The sequence below is a fragment of the Acanthopagrus latus genome, chromosome 17 (genome assembly GCF_904848185.1).
Source record: "Acanthopagrus latus isolate v.2019 chromosome 17, fAcaLat1.1, whole genome shotgun sequence".
Lineage (NCBI taxonomy): Eukaryota > Metazoa > Chordata > Actinopteri > Spariformes > Sparidae > Acanthopagrus > Acanthopagrus latus.
In genome coordinates this window covers 24,264,696-24,286,517 of record NC_051055.1, presented here as the reverse complement: position 1 = coordinate 24,286,517, position 21,822 = coordinate 24,264,696, and the positions used below count along the sequence as shown (strand labels likewise).

Here is a 21,822-nt window from a genome sequence, read left to right as displayed (position 1 = left end):
CCTGCGCTACAGGCAACGAACAGCGGCTGGAGTCAAGCTAGCTAACGAGGATGAGGTTCTGGTTGTGTTTAAGCTAGCAGAACCGACCGTTAACGTCCGTTGAAACGGGCTGCTCGACGGGGAAAGTCGTCAACAAACGCGACGTGACGAAGTTGTGACCAAACTCCCTCGAACTTCCTTGACTTTTTAAATCAACTCGTTTTCTTTTCAAGTTACTTTTGTTTGTTTGTTTTATTGCTCGGCGACATGACTTCCAGGACAGGCTCGCACAGCCCGGCTGGCTTCGGTAAGAGTCTACCGGAGCGGGGGCTGCTCCTGCTGGTGGTGTTGGTGCTCCTGGAGGGCTCCGTGCTGCCTCACGGAGCCGCCAGCTCTCCGGACACCAGCCACCACACGAAGGCGGGGAACGGCGCGGGGAACGGCACCGGGAACGGCACGGTGAAGATCGCCAAAAAGGCTTTCCCCGTGCTCAGCCTCGACTACCATCACATACAGACCCCGTTTGAGATCTCACTATGGGTGCTGCTCGCCTCTTTAATGAAGTTGGGTGAGTGTCATGTGGTTGTCATGTTCGTTTGATGACTTATTAAACGCTGCCTTGAAGCCCGGCTTTTTCAGTTCAGCCTTTACAGGAAATGCTAGCTAGGGTTAATACCGGTGTAGTCACCGCAGGTAGGTTAGCACATTGAAGCCACATTTACAGATACATAAGTAACATAAATGACCAATTTTTAAACCGATATATTAACTTACATTACACTTATGTATTCATTTGCAGTAATAATGAAAATCTTAGCGTCCAACATGTAGGATAACCAGTGACAGAAAGAAACTACTATACAGCTTACAGGTACTTTAATGTTGTATTTCATTTATCTGCAGCTTTGTTTTGGTTACTGTGCAGTTACATGTTTTCTTCATTGTTTATAGGCTTTAGAAGCACAGGCACTCATTCAGTATGAGTCGTGTTTTATCAGACTGCTCAGGGAAGACTATAGGATGTCTAGTAGGGATAGATCACCGGTTGTTGTCATGATTTTGGCACAAAGAGTTTTATTTTTACTTGAAAATTTACATCAGTTTTTGTGTTTCCTTGATGTATTGGTATGGGCCCTGAAAAAGCCAGATCGGTCGATCCCTGGTTGGTGAGCTTAGTGCAGCCCTGTCTGCTGATGCAGAAGTACCCTGCATATCAAAACAAATAGAGGCCTGTCTGTTCTTTTATCTGACTGCTCTTTGACACAAACCCGCATAAAGCAAAGACTGGGTCACACGAGCGTACAGGATGCCTTGTGATCAGATAATGGGTTCCGATATCCACAGCAGAGATAACAGTGATAACCAGACATGCAAGTCTTGATTAAGATTGCAAGCCTGCAGAGACGGCTATTAATGTGCTCATAATGATTGACAGAAAAGATCAAAACTATCAGTCAACGGTTCAGGATGACCTGTGACCACCAGGCCACCCTGCCGCCTTTTGTCCTGCAGTAGGTGATGCAGGAAGTATGGGTGCTGAGGGGGCTGCGGTGCTCCCTTTAACAAGGCTATACCATATGCTGAATTCATAAGAAGGCCCAAATGATTAAGAATTTGTCAGAAATTGCACTTAACAAAGTTTATGAAGTTTCTCTTGACTCAACAACTCACAAAGAGCAATTTTATAAGGGAGTTTCTCTCTCTCTTCATCTCCTGTCTGCTGTTGACCTGTAATATGTTGGTTTTCAAGTTTGCCGTCTGCTCTTGTGCAAAACTGTTGTTAATAACAATTAGATACATGTTCCGAATTGATACAATATGAATGTGGCACACCATTTACGGTGACGTCATTATAAAGACTAACCCCTCAGCACCCCCAGCTGCGTCCCTGTTCTGCACACCAATTAAAGATACCACCGTTACGCTGACCTAACACGTTTTAAACCAGAATAGCTCATTCAGTGGGTCACCGAGGAGGATGCATCTATACTGCTGGTGGCGCAGATTACTCATCAGATCTGTCAGCCTCATGTGGAGAGGGTCTTTTTCTAGTGCTGTACTTACTCTCTGCCACAGTGATGACTAAGCAGCTTTCTGCAGCAGTCTGGTTGTTGGACTGTAAGGACTCGGCAGGTTTTCAACACCGAGGGGAACCTCCTGCTACATTAGTGTGAGTCAGGGCGTCGCAGCCTTGTCTTATAGGATGATTCAAAAGCGACAAACATATCTGAAATGAATGGCTTCATGTTTTTCTTGGGCATTTGTTCCCAGCTGTGGTGCACAATGAGATACTTAAGTCCAGCTCTTTACTTCCTCTGTTGCATTAAGTGTAATTTCTTTCATCACCCTTTGTCGCCCCTGACCTCTCCACTCCTTTGCATCTAGACTCTTTCCTCTTTCTTTATGCAGTATATACTTTGCTTTCCAGTGGGGCCGATACTGATGCAGATTACTACAAATCCAATTTTGGAACCTATATAATCTTGTATATTATATTACAATTATGTATATTCATTTGCTGTAAGTGTCAAAATTTAGAGCAACCAGTGCATGCAATTTACTCAAGTATTGCTTCTGAGTTGTAAATTTAATTTTCAAGTACTTCACTCGAGTATTTCCTTTTCCTGCTACTTTATTCTTCCTCTCCATCACATTTATTTTATTCATTTATTTTACTTTGCAGATTCATATATATTTTTTTAATTGTTTGTAGGCTAGTAATTGTGATGTTTTACCAATGAGATCGTGTTATGGATAGGACATTGTGTAAGAGGATGCTGCGTGAGAGCCAAAGTATTGGTGTATTTGATCATCAAGAGTGAAATCACCAATACTGATAATCGAAAAAATGCTGAATATTGGTCCACTATAATCGGCCAGGCTGATGATCAGTCTATCCCTGCTTTCGACAGAACACTGCATTGTCCCCCCTGCTATCTTTAATTGAGAGGCAGCAGCTTGTCAGTTGCCAGTGACATCAGTGCCCTGACTGAGCACCAGCCTGTAGCCAGGGAAGGATACTGCCTCCCAGTCTGGGCGAGAAGCCCAGTGTCTCAGGGGAGAGGAGAGGCAGAGCGGGACCACCTGGCCCCGGTGGCTCTTAGCAGTTCAAGGGCATGGAGTGAACAGGAGAGATGAGGCGAAGGAGAGTTAGCTCAAGGAGTGATGAAAGTGTATGCAGTGGAAGAGAGACAGTAAAGAAATGAGACTGGATGAGTGTGTGGGCTGTCAGCAGCTGCAGACAGCGGTGACCTTAAGCCTCTGATTATCCCAGGATGGCTGAAAATGGGATGTGGGTAATTCAGTGTGGCTGCTACACAGCTCAGCCTCGGTCCAGCGTCTACTTCATGTTCATGGACGTCATATCTTAAAGTGCTGAAAGCACATCCTCCGTGCATTTATCTCTTAAGCAACCCCGCCTGTATGGATGGCGCTTTTCTGTCCTTATTTTTCACATGACTGCTTTTCTTGGATTGATTATACCCAGTGCAGCAGATTATCATATAAATCATAACCCCTGGGATGTTATTTTACTGAGATTATGCCCTGACACTGTCAAAGCGATTAGGAAAGTCTTTATATTTATGAGACATCCTCCTGTATTTGGACACCTGTAATTAGGCTGCAGACCAGAAATAACTGTTCTTTATCAACTGATGTCAAAAGCCATAATTGGCACTGGATACACAGTCATAGAGTTATACCATTTCCCCTCCTGTGTTTAGAGGAAGAGTATGTATTGACAGGATCTTATTAGTTATAATCAGGAAGAAATGTTGCTAACAAGCATTTATCTTAATGACATTGTTCCATATTCTTATTGTGAATGTAATAAGTAACAAGACACTCATGAACATGGTTTCGCCTGCAGTTATAAAAAAATGAGTTCACTTTATTAGGGTGTAATGTCTACAACAAATTATAGCCCTAACAAACATCCTCGCGGCACTGACTTTCAGATTGGCCTAAAGGTTAAATCAGATCTGATAATATTCTCCTGTTATACATGAGTGGGCAATGTGGTGTCACACCTTTTGATAGAAACCTTTGTGACTGTGATACCGCTTGATTTTCGTGTTGACCTCCTGCCAGCGAGGCTCCTTGCAACATGTTTGACAAGTCCATTTAGTTTCACCTTGCATGTGTAATTCACAACTGGTCGGACCATTTGAAGAGAAGGTGTGTTATTAAAATGTGAAGCTCCATGGAAGCCATACACCATTACATACAGAGTTGTTGTTTTCTTAGTATAGTTTTTGTTGTTGTGGGAGTTGAACAGCAACCTGAATATCGATTCCTGTGAGTAAGAGTCACGCTCAGCTACTCCTAGGGAAAGGAACTTTTTAAAAAAAATGTTTTTGATGTTATGATATTGATGTTATCAACAAGAATGCAACATATGAAACCACTTTAGCTAATGTCTTACTTTGTGGATTGAAGTGAGCAAGGTCATGCTATGCTTGCAGTGACTGCAGGACGAGTGCAGCTTTTATGACTGCAGTTGCTGGGAATGTTTTGGCCGTGCAAATAAAACATGTAATTGTTTGTTATCAAACAGACTTGTAGTATTTTGATACATGATGGGGGAAAATTATTTTATGATGCATCGTGATTCTCTCGCAGAAGATTATGTCTCAAAGCAGAAAAGTAATTTCTCAACATAATGACCATTAAAATGTATTTGGTAAGATATGGCTGTATGCTCCTTACTGTTGAACCAATTGGAAGGTTTATGTTCTAAGTTAGGCACTTCTTGAGTTTTGTTGAGGATGGTTCAGCGTGAGCAAATATGATTGAAGTAAATTAATTTTTCATTATTGTAATTATGGATCATTACAAATGCACTATGTTAGCAAGTAGCAGAATGACTTAAGGGGCTCTTATTTGTTGTTTTGTGTTTTTGTTATTTATCTAGACAGTAGGAAATGACATCAGGGGAAATGCAGGAATACTATACTCATTCATTCCTGGAAGGAAACAGCTTGCATGTGCAGATCCAGAGCTTTGACAGTGAAACACTTCACTATGAGTGGGCACACAAGTGCAGATTTTGTGAGCGTGAGCTGAGAAAAGTGTACTTCGTCATTGTTGTATCGTGAGATATAGCACATATTCGTGGCAACCCAGAGTGGCAACTCCTGCAGGCACAGCGTGATCATTCATCTGTGTTAAATATTGCTGTAAACTTGTTTTACCAGGATACTCTGAAACAATTTAAAAGTTGTTTCAAGAGTTAATTTTTCTGCCCTTGCTGTTTTCTCACGTTAGGAACTGCAAATCATTAGTTGTTTTTTTTTTTTTTTTGCCTTGTAATTATCAAACATTAATCACTGATCCTGAATCTACTTTCACAATGTGTGCTCAAATTTTTCTAAGATCCATTATGTCTTGATTATCAGTATTTCAGAAATGCTGCAGTTGTTTAGCTCAATTGTATGCAGAGTAAATGCTTTCCTTAGATACCTGCCCATTCCTTTTAAGGACTGCTTTATCTATAGTAAACAATTGATAATAACTGAGGTTGGATACATTATCAGTATCACTGGGTTGACCCATACACCACCTACGTAATCATTCTTGAACAATATGTCCCTCCCAGTACCTTGTAATAAGTAGCAAGACACTCATAAACAAGTTCTCACCTGTAGTTCTAAAAGTAATGAGTTCACTTTTGTGGGGTGTAATGTCTATAACCTCCCGGTACCTCCTGCTATAGTTAAGATGTTTCCTTAAACAGTGTCGATGACATTTGAAACAGTGCACCAGAGTCAACCAAGGTTTGACTGAGTAAGGATTCGGCCACACATAGACAAGGTATATGTCTGCCTATGAGTAAGTGCACTGGATTTGGCAAACCCATCAGGAATTATGTGCCTTAGTATTGCCCTTATCTATAATGCCTGCGTGGGAAAGATTAGAAACCACACCCTTGGCAACGCTACAGTCAATGTTTCCCAAGCTATACATTTGTGTTACTTAGGTTATGACCTAGCACAGAACTTTTACATTTTCTTAAATAAAATCTGACATCTGACATGCCTTTTGTCTCAGATATCGACAACATATGGAGCAATTTTATTAAATGAGAGGCAAAGACATCTCTCTCTGAGACATTCGGTTATCTAGGCTTTAAAGTATTATACGTATGGATTGGTTTGTTGGTTCTCCATTCTGTCAATGTGCCACAGGGTTGCACACATTTCTTATCAGATAACCTGAAAAAAGTCGGATCTACCAATGGTATCTACAGTCTTTTCGAAAATCAAATCTTTCTCTCTGTGTACTGTCTTTCCATTTTAATTGTGAGACACTCACTGCTGGGGCTGTGTGCAGTATTGCTTGTAATGGACATTTAATACTCTCATAGAACTGAGCTCCATTCAGTCATAATAGTGGAAGATGTCTTTGTAAAGTGTAGGATCAAGCAGATATGTTGTGATGTTAACCTAGTGATGACTCACTCACTTGAGCTGGTAGTATTATGCAGATATGGTGTCATACTGGAATATACCAGCAGCAGGTCATTATTAATAATTTAAACCAACACTGGGCCTTGCACAAGCAACTTGAGGAGCACAATGATCTGCATCATACATTCAAACAATGACTCACAAAGGCACCGTTGTCAGGAAGAAGGCCTGCATCACTCTGACATGCACGTGTTTCTTGACCTTCCTGTGAACCACCACTGGTGTAAAATCTTTATTTCTAAGAAAACTGAATGCATCATCAATCACCTTTCTCAACAAAAGGACTGTTTAAATGTTTTCTCTCTTTTGTGCTTGCTTGGTCCAGCAGAGCTTGTTGCCAGCAGTGTACAATTAGTCACCTGGCAACAGGACACAGTTCCTGGCTTTGGGAATGAACGTGCGTAGCAAGTGCCAGGCTCTGCTGTCACTGGGTACACATGCAGATGTGAAAGAACCGTTGCCCTATAGTGGTTTTTAAGCAATAGACTCTCAGTAGGAAGTAGGGCAGAGACACAGTGGCTGCCATAACTGACAAGCAGTCTTCTCAGAGTTCAGGAATCTGGCATAAAAGTCCTTCTGTGTAACCTATTGTTTTCTGCATACTCACTGCTTATCTCCCATCATGCATGTGTCCTGACAGCACTGCAATTGTGTGCCATGAGATGGTCTTTGAAGTTCAGTGCCCTCCTTTTCACTATCTTATCTCCTTCCCGTCAAGAGCACTGATGGTGGTAATTGGAGTCATGCAGTAGAGATTAAAGAATGTGTTAACTGTCACCACTCAGCCGAGGTTGGATGCTCCCGGCCTCTTCCACTGAGTCTTTTGTCCGTCCCTGTAGGTCCTGGACATGCTGAGACTTTTTACATTTAGCTAAGGTCACTACTGATGCGGAAATGGCTTCTTGTCTCCTTTGCTGCTCTTCGTTGTCCAGCAGGCACAATCTTAACTTATTCCTCCTGGTCACACATTAATGATAATGGGTCATTTAGGGTGTCAGTGTTGGATGCAGTGTTGAGTGCGCCACTGCTTGAGGCGCCAGCAGTAATTAATTTAGTCCATGCAGTCGTGAGCTGTCTGCCCTTTCCCCGAGGACTTTACTGTGCTTGTCCTTTCATTGAGGGGTTTGTGTCAATACATTTCTTTGCAGAGCTAGTTTAGGTATTCTCTTTTCTTGTGAATTAGGAAAAAAAAACATTCCTGTAACCTTATTTCACAACTTCTGCTGGAGTGAGCAACATGGACTGGTACATCAATGTGCTCACTGAAGTATTCAAAATTATGTGACAAAAACTAAAAATCATTCCCTATAACCATTGATTGAGAAGGTTCTAGGCAAATGCTTTACTTGAGTAAAATACCACATTTTTGCAAAGCATACAGACTCAAGAATGTGAGATCTCATGCTGTGAAAGATTTAAGATTCAGCTTATCTTTAAATATTTGGAATAAAGATAAGTCATAGTGTTGAATTTGCCATGGAAGCTGTGACAGGAAGCCCCCACACAATACTAGCTCACGTTTTGAGACTGAAGCTCATATTTTTGTAAATATTTATCACTGACTTTTTTCATTTTGGCGTGTTTATGGATCATGATTAAGGAAGTGAAAGATCTGAGCCAAAAGTACCCTTGCTGACTTAATGTCACTTGGAAAAATGCTGAACACAAGGGATTAAGGGACTCCCTGTCTTCTAATAATAACTCTACTTGGTTTCCCATGCCACATTCTGGATTCAGTTATGCTTGTTTCCTTTAAGTCAACCTTTGAAGTAAGTTTTATCAAGAGTATTAATAAAACTTTGCTTGTGACGGGAAGTTCTCCTTTGGGTCAAAGTCCTCTGTAGAATCAAAAAAACGGAGCTGCTCAGCAGGGGAAGTTTGTGAAACTAGGCCACTCCCAGATGTTTGAATTTGTGAAAACCTGTCTACCACTGCAAGTACACCCTGTGGGCATGCTGAAAATAAGCATATGTGTCTTGTCAAGTTACTTACTTACATTAAGTCGTAAAGAGAATTCCTTTCTGTATTTTTCCACGCACATGCTTTCAACATGAGGATGTCAGTTCTTACATAATAGTGGCAAGTTGCAGTCTTCATTGAGTTTCATATGAGAGGACAGTGGTGCAACCATATGGCCAGATATCAAGCGGATGCAATTTAGGGCACAAGTCTCGTCAAGATCTAACTCGCAGAAATAAATGCTGTTTGCAGACCTCGATTCTTTGGCTACCTTAACACCTTGATGTGTTCACTACCATCTGCTGCCCTCTGTCCATCTGCAACAGACTGAACATTACAGTCTTCCATTAAAGAGAGTGCTTGATATACAGTAATGTATTTAGAGTACCTCTTATGTACATATAGGCAGTGTAACTTAATTACCTCAGCCTTTTCACCCATGTCCATTGGTTGGTTTGTCGGCAGGATTACACAAAACCTACTGAACTGATTTTCATGGAACTTGGATGGAGGATGCATCTCGGCCCAGAGTAGACCCCATACATGTTTAACACAAATCCAGATAAAGGGACAGATCCAGGAACTTTTTCTCAGTTTCTCTAACAATGTGAGATGGAGGTGTCGACATTTCTGTTAATTTCTCAGGGATTTATGCATGGTTCTTGATTTAAAAACTAAACAAAAAATGTGCATATGGTATGGCTGATATCTGAGTGAGAACGAATTTGAAGTGGATCCTAGATCTGGTGACCCTAAATTATGATTATGGATGGTTTCAGATGTAGAGTAATAACAGGGCTATCGAGTTGGATACTGTTATCCTTGATTAACTTGAAGGGGACTGCTGGGCCTTGGCAGAGATTTTACTTTGTGTAATGTGGTGTCTCCGTCACTGATCAGAGATCTCTGTAGTGTTGGTGTCACTTTTAGACAAAGACTTTTAATCATGTAACAGCCTCTATTGGGGGTTGAGGTTGTGTGAACATAATGAGCTAATTTATGGTGCTAATTTAGCTTTCATTTTGAATCCTCAAGTAAACAGATTTCTCCAGGTTTCTTCTGAGGAGACATTGTGACGTTTAGAATCTGTAAACAAGCTGTGGAATCTACATCCTGCTCAACACATATCCCTACAGGAGAGTCAGAAAAGATTCAGTTTGTGTTGCAAGCAGTTATCACAGAATATCTTTGTTAACTGACCTGACTAGGAAGCCTCTGTGGATCTGTGGGTGGTGCCTGTTTTCTCTTGAAGTGCATTGGAAAGTGAAGAGCCCTGAGGCTCTGGGATCTCACTGTGGGGAAATTCGGTCTCCCTAGACCATTTAAGATAAAGGCTTCCTCATTCACTTTCTTCAGAAATCCAGATCTGCAGCTGCATGCAGCTGTACAATCCACAGACGTACACTTGTTGAGCTTGTGTGCTGAAAACACTAATGGTGCTGTCCTCAAGCCACCCAAGTATAAACACCCCTCTCCCTCCTTCAGAGGCCTTGTATTCCCTCAGAGAGTTTCTGATACTAATCTTCATACACTTAATACAAAGCCCTGCTAAACTGAAATGTTAAAATGAATGTCATATACATGTCTGGCGCGTATTTCTCAATTATATGGTCTATTACTTGCACTGTGGAAATTCTTGTTTGCTGGCAGTATTTGTGCAAGACCTGGGCATTACATAACAACCTGTGATGTTTGCTAATGCGTGAATATTAATTAGCTGCTCCATTTTCCACGATGTGCAAAGCAAATTGGAGCCGGCTTGAGCTGTTGTCACCTGCCTGTCCTTCCCGTCTTGGTTCAGGAGGGGACACAGCCTGTGACGACTATGTAAGGCCAGAAATCAAGGTCGAACTATTTAGAAATGACGCCACAACACGACATAATTATTGTAATTACTTTATCAACATTACAGCCTGTCTAATTTCACATTTTTCCCACTCTTCCTGTGGCAAATGTTATTGTTAAGCTATATAAACATATTGTTTCCTATATGCCAGTGGTTACTGACCACTCAGGACAGCTCTTCTCACTATTGTCCTCCATTTTTTAGCAAAACAACATGATATTAACATTAGCTCTGTTAACTGATCGGTCAAAAGAGCATGTGATAGATCAAGCTGATCATAGCGTTTTAGTGCGCCCTCTGCTTGATCAGAAGGCAAACGCACTAATAGTCCTAATGCGCAAATAGATTGTACATTATACAGGTTATAATGTCTGAAATGAGAACTTTACACCGCGTCTTCCAACAAATGTTTGGATTTTGAATAAAAAATGACACTCTTCTACTGTGCCAGATAGTCTCTATAGTGCTTACTGATAGTTTCACATGCTGCTGTTTACGTTTCCAGCCGCACCATGGGTTAAAATTATGTGTGCATGTTATCAATCAAATCTAAGATTATAGGGGTTGGTGGACAGCATATTTCCATATGCTAGCTGTAGCTCAGAGCGGATGTGCAAAGCAACAGGTTGACATGGCTCAGTTAACACGTAAGTCCCGCTGGTTCTGCTTCCAGGATAAACACACACAGAGTGCAAGATATAGGTCCTATTGTGTCATTCATCAGGGCTTTGAGGCCCTTTGTTGCAGGTAATGTAAAACAGTTGGCATATTCATCTGAGAGCTTCTGCTGCCAGATATTATTTCACATTAACTATAAAATTGGAAAAACTTGTTAATCTTAATAATGTGGCATACATATTTGCAATGCTGTTTTCCACTATGATGATATTTTCTATTATCTTTCATATTGTCCACCCCTGTGAAACAGTATAGCCTGCATGTGAGCATGTAGCCGTATCTGGTTCAGATTTCTGTGTATGTTTGTGTTCTTGTTATTGTACCGTGCCGTCAGCTGTTACAGTGCCAGCTGGATAACAGATACATCCCTCTGATGTAGTGTACAGTAAATATAGCTCAGGAAAGACTTTTCACATGTTCACCTTTGTTAACTATTTATGTGCAGGCAGCAGTTGTCTGCTCACCACTGTGTGTAGAGGAAGCCCTGTCCGTGTTTATTGTTATTTGTGAAACTTCAGCAGCTCAAAGTGCTCAGTATCATCCTTGTTTAGCCATGCAGTTGGGGTTAAAAAAAAAAAAAAAATCAGACATCTATTATCATTTGTAAGGCATTAAGTGTGAGCACTTGTAAAGGCATTAACATGAGTGCTCTCTGGGGACTGGCAGAGCTGCTTGTGCTGTGACATGTGAGCCATGTAGGAGATAATTGCAAAAGGTTATTTTGATTACGAGAAACTCCAATCTCCAAAATTGGATTAGCAAGTAAACAAGACGACAAATGAAGTTGAAAGCTTTTCTTTTCATTCTCATCTCTTGGAGTTGGGCTCGTGGTAGAGGTATTTAAATTGCAGTCTTGGCTGGTCTACTGTCATCTGAGGTCTGTCGACAATAAATGCTTTGCATACTATTTCCATTTTTTCCTTGGAGAATTCACAATGCCACGACCTCAGCTCTGTATAATACCGGAAACTACACAGGATACAGCAAACATGTGTTCTTTAACTATCAACAGCTTTGAGATCAGAGATGCTACTTGTGTTATGTTAAAAGTAAACTATGATGGAATATATGGACTCAAACTGAAGTAATCTGTTCCAGTCTTCTCTTTATGTTTTTACAAAGACCCTGCTCCCTGCCTGTCTCATTTTCTCATTATTTTGCTGTTTGGGATAGAGCTGCAGACTGTGGTATTGATGGCTCGCCAAACCAAAATGTTATTTTTTTCTGAGCCTGGTGATCAAGCTCAACAACTGACTTGTCCTTCTCCAGAATTTCTCACTCCACCTTTGAATGGTGTGTTTACAAATAGCAATCGACAGGCGAGCACCAACATGTTGGCACAGCCTTCACAAAATCGAAAATACAGGCGTATATGCCCCCATGACGCATTGAGGACGTATTTGAGATGACATGCAGCTGATCATGAAGATATTGAAGTAAACATACAAATAAAGGAAGCAGTTGCCAAGATAGCCAAGTTTTTTATTCCCCTTGGAGAAAATCCCCTACTCTCAAGAAATAACTCACTTTTGTGAGTTGTTGAGTTATTAGAAATTTTATAAACCTTTTGAAATGCTGTCCTCAACAAACTCTTAATCATTTAGGACGATAATTCGGCAAATTTTATACATGACTTATCTGACAAACCATTGTTTCCCAGCGATGTACGTGTTTATTTTTGTATATATAGAGGGGAAGACAGATCTGATCACTAGTCTCTCGAGATGTGATCACTCAGGATGGAGTGTTTTCCTCTGCATTTCCTACAAATGTTGGCTGCTAAATCTATAACAGACGTTAGAATTTTGCCATCTGGGTGGTGCTAGTGCTCACAGAAGTGTGGCATGTCACAACTGATTGCCCTGTCAGTGTTGCGTGGGCATAAGTTCAGTGTGCTTTTGCACTGTTGTCTTTTATAAAATGAGGAAACAGATGGGAACACTTCCAGTTAATCACATCACTCAGGCAGAGTCACACAAATACTGTTAAGGCTTAAATAAACTAATTCCCTCATCATTTGTCTCCCTCCATGGCACTGCATTTCATCTTTTCCATCCATTTTCCCAGGGTTCCACCTGATCCCTCGGCTATCGGGCATTGTGCCAGAGAGCTGCCTGTTGATAGTGGTGGGCCTGATGGTGGGGGGGCTCATCAAACTGGCTGGAGAAAAAGTCCCCCCGGTGCTGGATTCCCAATTTTTCTTCCTCTGCCTGCTGCCTCCTATCATCCTGGATGCTGGCTACTTCCTGCCCATTCGTCCGTTCATGGAGAACCTGGGCACGATCTTGATATTTGCTGTTGTGGGGACCCTGTGGAATGCCTTCTTCATCGGGGGCCTGCTGTACGCTGTGTGTCAGATCCAGCCAAACAATCCATCCAACCTCCACCAGCTGGAGCTGCTGCCTTGCCTGCTGTTCGGCTCCATCATATCGGCCGTGGATCCTGTTGCTGTCCTGGCTGTCTTTGAGGAGATCCACATAAATGAACTCTTGCACATCCTGGTGTTTGGTGAATCACTGCTTAACGATGCTGTCACTGTGGTGAGACTTTCATGCGTGCATTTCTTGTGACAGAATGCATTTATTGTTTCACCGGTGCTCCAATAAGGGAGACTAGTTGAGATAAGATTAGTCAGCTCTCAGTCAAGTATACCTATGATATGCGAGCCCTTGTTTGTAGCTCCTTTATCCTCATTACAGCTGTAATTGAGTGGCAGTTGTACCTCTGATGTCCCGAAAAATAACAACTCTGTTTCTTTACTTAGTAATGATATAAGAATATATTTTTCAATTAATATCAATTCAGAGTATTTTAAACCATTTCAATACACTGGTATCAGTTGTGTTTGTGCCTGCTCTCACTCACTCAAAGTGTCATTAAAGATGGTTGTTGCAGAGCCTCTGTAACTGGTTTTGGTTGACGGAGAAAACAGAAGAATTGCTGTTTGGCAATACATAACATTTGAGGGGAATGGACAAAAAAGGCAAAGGATACAGTCATGCCCATATGAAAGTGATGCTACAGTGCAGTGCTAATGAAAAGTGGTAACAACAAATTTAGCAAATCACTGACATGCTGACATTTTTTTAAAGAATTTCGACATGATGGTGACAGCTCATTTCAACACCAGTGACGTATTGATGCAAGATGACTCAGTTAAGATGTTGATCAGTTCCTGTGGCATTGAACACTGTATCAAATATCTATATTTTTCAGGGTATTGTATCAAAGTCATATATCCCAGTATTGTGACAACACCAGTATGGGGGACATTTTGACACAATTTTAAACTTCTGTGTTGGCTCAGCAGGCTCTCTAGCAGCTGCAAACTCTGTCATTGGCTGTTACCTTCAGATCAGATCATGTATTGTATAGAATAAAAACTGAGTTTTGCTTCTTTTAGCCTTGCAACTATAAGGCTTAAGCTGTCAACACACAGCCAGTAATCCACTGACTAGCCTGTCACCACACAACAACCTTCAGCTCACACTACAGCTCACCAGCTGTTAGCTGGCCTGTTCCCAAAAAGTACCATCAACAGTATAATGTTACCTTTAATGCTGGAATTATAGCTACCTGAGGCACCAACTTCAGTCTGAACAATGAGTGGTTTTGACACAGATAACATTTGCCTATATTAATAGTCTGCTCAATACTTTCTTAAATCCTCCCCAGTGTATTCCTCACATACTCTGTCTGCTCACTCACCGAGCACCAGTGTCTCTAGGTCACATGTTGATCAACAAGTTTGGCTTTAGAGCACACTTAAACAAGCTGGACGGCTCTCCGCCATCATTGAGTATAAGCTCTACTGAGAGCCAGAGCAGAGCTTAGCAAGATTAGCCAGTCAGGCATTACAAGAAGCTTTATGTAACACTTAGTATTTAAATGTTTTGTCTTTTTAATTGTTCAATCTTTTTCTTTCCCCCCTCTCTCCACCTTCTCCCTCTCCCAGGTGTTGTACCACCTGTTTGAGGAGTTTTCAGCGGTTGGCTCAGTGACAGTGTTGGATGGTGTCCTGGGAATCATCTCCTTCCTGGTAGTTGCGTGTGGTGGCGTTCTGGTCGGAGCTATCTATGGGATCCTGGCTGCCTTCACCTCACGCTTCACTTCCCACACCCGTGTTATCGAGCCGCTTTTTGTCTTTGTGTACAGCTACATGGCATACCTGTCAGCTGAGATGTTCCACCTCTCTGGCATCATGGCGTAAGTGGTTATATAGAGAGAAAGACACATAATGAGATTATACACAAAAAGATTTTTTTTTAGTTCCCAGTTTAGTTCAAGGAACTATTTGGTTGAAGTGTTGTATAAGCAGTGATGGAAGAACTGTACTTGAGGGCAGTTTTAATGTGCTGTTTTACTCAAGTACTATTTGTATGGTTGACTTTAACTTCTACCAAAGTAATATCGTGACAAAACATCTTCACTCTTACGCCAGTATGACTTTAGGGTACTTTTTACTGTACAACACTGGCTGTAAGATTATTGAACAATGCAAACATTATACCTGCTAAACATCAGTGCGTTAACAGTGTCACTGTTAGCATGTTAGCATGCTCAGGTTAGCATTTATCGCTGCTCAAAAAGTCTTGTTAAATCAGGTTTACTTCTTTTTAAACATTTAAAACAAAATGATAAATACATATAGTATACATATGTACTAAAGTTTAGTTTAGTAAATAAACCATATCAAAACAAATACTACATGTGATATACTACATGTGTGTATGAACTGGTATATCTAATATATACAGTTTTCTTTCCCATATAGGTGCATTCACTAGTCTTTAAAACATGTTAGAACAATGACAGCATGTATTTTTATCATGTAAGCATGCATCATCAGTCATTGAGACTGCCAGTGATGGTGCTACCATGTGAGCGTCTTCATACAGGTTCAGCATTTATAAATGGAGTACCCAGTGTGTTATGTCTGCTCTCTAGTGTCTGTGAAATACTCCAGCTGTTGCAGGGACATCCCTGTTGTATCGCATGTTTTTTTTTAATAGATGGAACTTCCCCCCGTGATTAGATCTCAAGTTCTATATACAACCCTGCAACTGCAGGAAAAGTCTATTACTGTCATTCCTCAATGACAGTAAGTCAACTATACATCTCTGTATAACCAGTTTAAACTGACCTTGCAACACCACAAACAAACCAGAATTTATTGGCATCCCAACATTCCTTGAGGGGTCATTTCTCATCAGCTCCTCCAGTACATATCAATCCATTTTCTCTTTAAGGGGCTGGGAGATATTGATGTTGCAGACAGGAGGAGATGATATACAGTCTCTCCTCTGAGTCAAGGCCGGAGGATGTGTAACTTCAAGGACAATCTCTCAGGAAGCCTGTGGCTGTCTTCTTACACCTCACATCAAAACCTCGGATTTGTCGAGGTGTTTTTTTTTCCACATTACCTGTTTATAAGGAAGAAGTGAAACAGCTTACTGGTGTGAATTCCTTGCATTGTTTCCCTAAGACCTTCAGAGCCAAACCGGTACAGTCACTGAAGCGGAATGGAGGTGAATGTCGAGCAGCTGCTGTGGCTTATTGGTCACATGGATGTCTTTCAGTTCTGACCTCCACATGATTGACATAGAAACATTGCATGACAATGAAATAGAGAAGTGGTCACAGGACAGGGATGGACATCATGTTACTACAGGGTTCCATCAGTGGGAAACTCTGATGCAACTGCTGCTGACAACTCAAGTCAAACCACCGCTTCTGACTTCATCATGTCATTTACAGATCAGACTAACCAGGCTTCATATTAATCATAAGTTCAACAATATTACATTTATATTATATTATTAAATTACATTTATCGCCCTACATGTATATTTCTTTAAACTGAAATGATTTCCTCCTCTCCTTCCAGGTTGATTGCATGTGGGGCGGTGATGCGACCCTATGTGGAGGCCAACATATCCCACAAGTCCCACACCACCATCAAGTACTTCCTGAAAATGTGGAGCAGTGTCAGCGAGACACTAATCTTCATCTTTCTGGGTGTGGCGACGGTTGACGGCCAACACGACTGGAACTGGACCTTCGTCACCGTCACTGTCATTCTGTGCCTGGTTGCCCGGGTCATAGGTCAGCTCCGCTGCAGTATTTTCTTGCAAATAAATGTCATGGTGTAAAGGGGACACAGAATTTTTCGGCAATTTATTCTTGAAAGATCTCTTTGATAATGCGTTTTACTTTCTTTGATAAACCTCTACATGAGACAGTCACTTCCGATTTGCAAATGCAAATCAACAAGTGCAAAAATGAAACCCTTTACTCATTCAAAGGAGGTAAATGTATTTTAGTTTACTTTGAAGTTAACAAGAAAGATTTGTGTAAAACAAGGGAACCAGAAACGCTGACTGGAGTCAGTGTTTCCATCTTGTCTCACCACACAGCATTCAGTGTGAGAGAGGAAGTGCCACTGAGGATTTCCATGTCGACTTCAGACTGTCACAAGTCCTTCTGTTGATGGTTTGTCATGCTAGAGTTATTAGTGTTGCTGGAGAGAGAAAGTGAAAGAATGATGAGGTCTGTTCAGCCGTGACATACTGAGTTACTTGATTTAGCATTTTTAGCCTCAGTGGCTGATGAGGCTTTGATCAAACTCTCCAAATGGGATGTCCATGACTGCATTGTTGCCATCAATAATCACGCAGGTTGTTCAGTCGTTAAAGAACCATTCTGGTGTTTTAGCAGGTTTAAAGTCTTTTTTTTATAAAATCACATATCATCTCCAGTATGGCTAACTTTTAAAGCACGATTAAGTGTTTCGAGCTGTGTTTCAGGCAGTGTTCTACTGGTTTCAATGTGATATGAGAACACAAGATCAGGAAATGGGTAGTCCGTTAAAAGAACACCATTTTTCTGAGTGCGGTTTGATGTTAAAGGCCAACAATGCTTTTACATGCATTTTCTAGCAAGGAAAAGCATATTTTCACTGTGATGGACACGCTATATAAAGCAATTGTTAAGTCTTTGTAAGCTGTCTTTTATAGCTGTTTGAAAAGAAAGTGTACATAGCCGCTGTGTGAAAGACATTATAGGACAGAAAGTATATTATTTCAATGTTCATTGTCGAGCACTGATGTCTGAAACGTAATTGAAAGAATGCTATTTGACCAATGTCTGTAATGCTCACACAAAGCTAAAAAGACACTGCCTTGTCCTTTCCCAGGTGTGGTAGGTCTGACCTACATGATCAACAAGTTCCGCATCGTCAAACTGACAACCAAGGACCAGTTCATTATCGCCTACGGTGGCCTGCGAGGTGCCATCGCTTTCTCCCTTGGCTTCCTGTTGAAGAAGGAGCTCTTCCCCCTGAGAGAGATGTTCCTCACCGCCATCATCACCGTCATCTTCTTCACGGTCTTCGTTCAGGTACAAGTACCAAGTTTATCATGTTTTGGTCTAAATGGAAAACTTGTCGCTCTGCTTGGTTTGCTTTGTTGTGGCCTCCTGCAAGCCTCATAATGGGATGTTATTCTTACCATAATATGCGCAACATCAGTTTTTGTTCAATTCAACGCACAGTATGTAGCTAGGAAGATATAGCAGCAGGCAACTAATTGAAAAGCAAAATGATAATTTGTTTTTCTCTGGTTTGAGCATTGTTGGAAAGATTTGGGACAGTGTAAGCACACAAATCAACAGAATATATCATAAAGGTCCTGGCAGTTGAGGAAGAAAATCCTTTCATCAAATGTGAGACAGATGCAGACAGAATACGAAACAGGGTTCATTTAGAGACACAATTATTCTGAGTGAAATCCAAGATAAAATACAAAAATTGTACATGCAGGTGAGATAAAGAAAAACAGGCAGTGATTGCACAGTTCCTGTCAGATAAACTCATCTCATAGAGGAAATGTAGGAAGATTCTTGGATGGGAACTGGACCCAGAATGGAAGCAGCTAAAATAAAACCCTGAAGACGTGTTCTCTCCTCCTCAGGCGAGATTAGAAACATGTTTTATTCATGCTGTGGATTCAGCACTAGCAGTCGGATGCTGAGACAGATGCAGACAGGGCAGAGGCCACTTTCACCTACAGCATTGAGTTGGATAAAAATATGACTCGTGAACAAGAGTGGGATTGAGTGTAAGTTACAGTAGATGACATTCTTTTCTTGTTTTGGCTTTCATCTGATTGGATCATGCTAATTTTTATGTCTGTACACCTCGCAATAAATCATACTATAACATTTAAATCCATTAAATACCATTATGATAAAGATATCTCTGGTCTTTATTTCTAGAAGAGACTTTATATTAATTTATATATTATATATGATGATTCTGTTAATTGAAGTGATTGGCCTAAGCGAGGGTCACGTGGGATGACCTTTAAATATCAGCTTTTTCTGGTGAAAGAATGAATACAGTCATTGGATATCTTTGTGTGGTGTTTCGTGTACTTTAATTGAAATAAGAATGAGGTGATAGTAATGGTAGTTTCCTCTGTACGCATGTCTGGTGTCACTGGGTGTGATTAAAGAGCAGAAATCATCCGTCATCCACTTTAGACTATTACAGTTAACCAGATGGCTGTCTTAATCTTTTTAAGAAGCAGAATGATAAGCTTGAGCTTTAAGGTGCCGACAGGCATGAGCATAAACACACACACACACACACACACACACACACACACACACACACACACACACACACACACACACACACACACACGCATACACATAGACTACTGCTTGTAATGTAACAGTAGCCAAACATCAGACTGATGTTTGATTTTACATTCCTGGAGTCATTCTGTTGTGGCAGTGTATTTATTTATTCCTGTTAATAACTGAGCAGAAATAGACCAGTATGAGTTTGGGACACACTGTCTGCTCTTTGAAATAAAAATAAAAATCTCAACAAGAAAAAGAGAGAGAGTGTTGTTTGCTTATTAACATGAGATGAGTGTTAACAAACACCTCAGTCCCTGGTTTACAGCCATATTCACAGGAACAAACACGATGTGTACACACAATTAAAGTAGTTAGTAGCAGCTTCTTATCAGTTGTGTCTATGATCACGTTTCACCTGAAAATACAATAGTGATAAGTTCCAGCAGTTCAATGCTGAAGCCCTAAATAGCAAGTTCAAGTGCATTCACTTTTTTAATGCCACTTTCTTGAGATCACGGGTTAAATGTCCTGTTTTCTCTGAAAAAAAGATTTGCTATTCTGTAAAAATGACATGATTAAAAACTTGAGTAAACTTGTTATCACAGGAAAACGGAGGGGATGATACGTCTGACCCACGACCGATTAAGGCTTCCGTAGTTCAGGGTTTATCTTAAGCTCAACATGTTTTCACTAACAAAACCAACCAATCTGCCTATAAAGCAAACATGTTATCTTGAACATCCAGTGATACAGTGAGAATGTTGTTCCTACTGGTCACAGTGAATATTGGGCTGAATTTGTTGTTGCAACAAACATCTTTTTACCTAATCTGTCCCTGACCCACTTGTTTACAGCAGAGAATGCCTGTCCAGGGAATAATGCAATGGATGTTGATTTTTAAAGCTGAAATATGTTCCATATGGTCACCCTGTAAAGTAGCCGGGAGATTAACAGTGAAAACCTGCTGTGTTCGTTAATCAGCAATTGCAAAACGTGGAAAATGTGCCAGATAGTGAGAAGTGACACAACTGAGATCAGAGTATGGAAGGGCCTGGTGTTGTTCATTACTCTGATTTATGGGTTAGGATTAGGGTTAACATCTAACTATCTCATTTCACTCTCACATAGATTCTGTGATAAGAGATTTCTTTAGGTCAGGAGCAGTCACAATGAATGATCTTTTGTTCTGCTCATTGTCCCTGCAGGGTATGACCATCAAACCCCTGGTGGAGCTGCTGGCAGTGAAGAAGAAACAGGAGGCCAAGCGCTCGATTAATGAGGAGATCCACACACAGGTACGACCATTCCCCTTCAACCAGCCTCAACCTGCATGGTCAGAATCTGATGATTTCTTGGTGGTTTATTCATATTAATAACCCAGAGCCTTTTGGTGCACAGCTGATAAATGAAGTGTCAAAAAGTCTTCTTCTTCTATATGAGTTTGATACGTGCAAAAAGACACTGATAATTTCATCAGTTTCCTCTTTTACCAACCCACTTCATTGAGCTCTAGCAATGCATTCTCATTTCCTGTCTTTTTTTGTTCATCCACACTAGAGCTGCAGCAATTAATTGATTATATGTCAACTACTGAGTTACACCAACTATAATCATTTCATCAATTTGGATCAAAAAGTCAACATTCTCCGATTCCAGCTTCTCTTATATGAAATGTGATTATTCCAAATGTGACATTCAGGTTCCAGTAATAAGCCTCTGAAACCATTTAGTTTATTAAATTTTGATTGCTGCTTCCACCTACTGGCTGTGTGGTGGTACTACATCTCATAGATTGTACTGCACTGTGCAGTGGGACAGCCCTGGGAATGTCAGTCTAAAGATTATAAAGTGACTCACAGACACAGCTTTGTGTATCCACCACTTCTGATAAGACGTGAAGTGGGTGACCATCATGGCCCACAATCCCTGAGTGTTGCAAAGCTTTCAATACAGCTCAGAGAAGCACACACATGCACACTCACACTCACTCTGGGGCTCTTTGCAGTAAGTCACCAGTGCTTGAGGCTTGAAGAGCTGGCTGTCTTAATGGCTTTCTGTATTTGTCATTTTGAACGGCAGCTACTTGACAGTGAAATGTAAGTCGTAGGCCCTTCATGCTACACACATATAGAACATATGTGCAAATATTTAATCACCTCCTGCTGTGTTGGTGATGACGATGGAATCACGATGTAGGTGATAATACTGCACTACTTCATCCTGTTGAATTGCACAACAATCTTT

The 21,822-nt window shown here is 41.0% G+C and overlaps 1 protein-coding gene across 8 annotated transcripts in view; it reads left to right on the top strand.

The window, feature by feature from the left end:
- The first annotated feature begins 216 nt into the window (after positions 1-216).
- slc9a1a (solute carrier family 9 member A1a) overlaps positions 217-21,822 on the top strand; it is a 40,367-nt gene continuing 18,761 nt past the window's right edge. For all 8 annotated transcript variants that reach the window (XR_005070562.1, XR_005070561.1, XR_005070560.1 and 5 more), the window contains exons 1-6: positions 217-547; positions 13,000-13,472; positions 14,888-15,138; positions 16,820-17,037; positions 18,128-18,330; positions 20,784-20,873. Coding sequence is in view for 5 of the 8 variants with exons in the window: in XM_037073473.1 (XP_036929368.1) it covers positions 247-547; positions 13,000-13,472; positions 14,888-15,138; positions 16,820-17,037; positions 18,128-18,330; positions 20,784-20,873 (1,536 nt within the window). In the remaining 3 variants the exon portion in view is untranslated. The remainder of the gene's footprint in view (positions 548-12,999; positions 13,473-14,887; positions 15,139-16,819; positions 17,038-18,127; positions 18,331-20,783; positions 20,874-21,822) is intronic.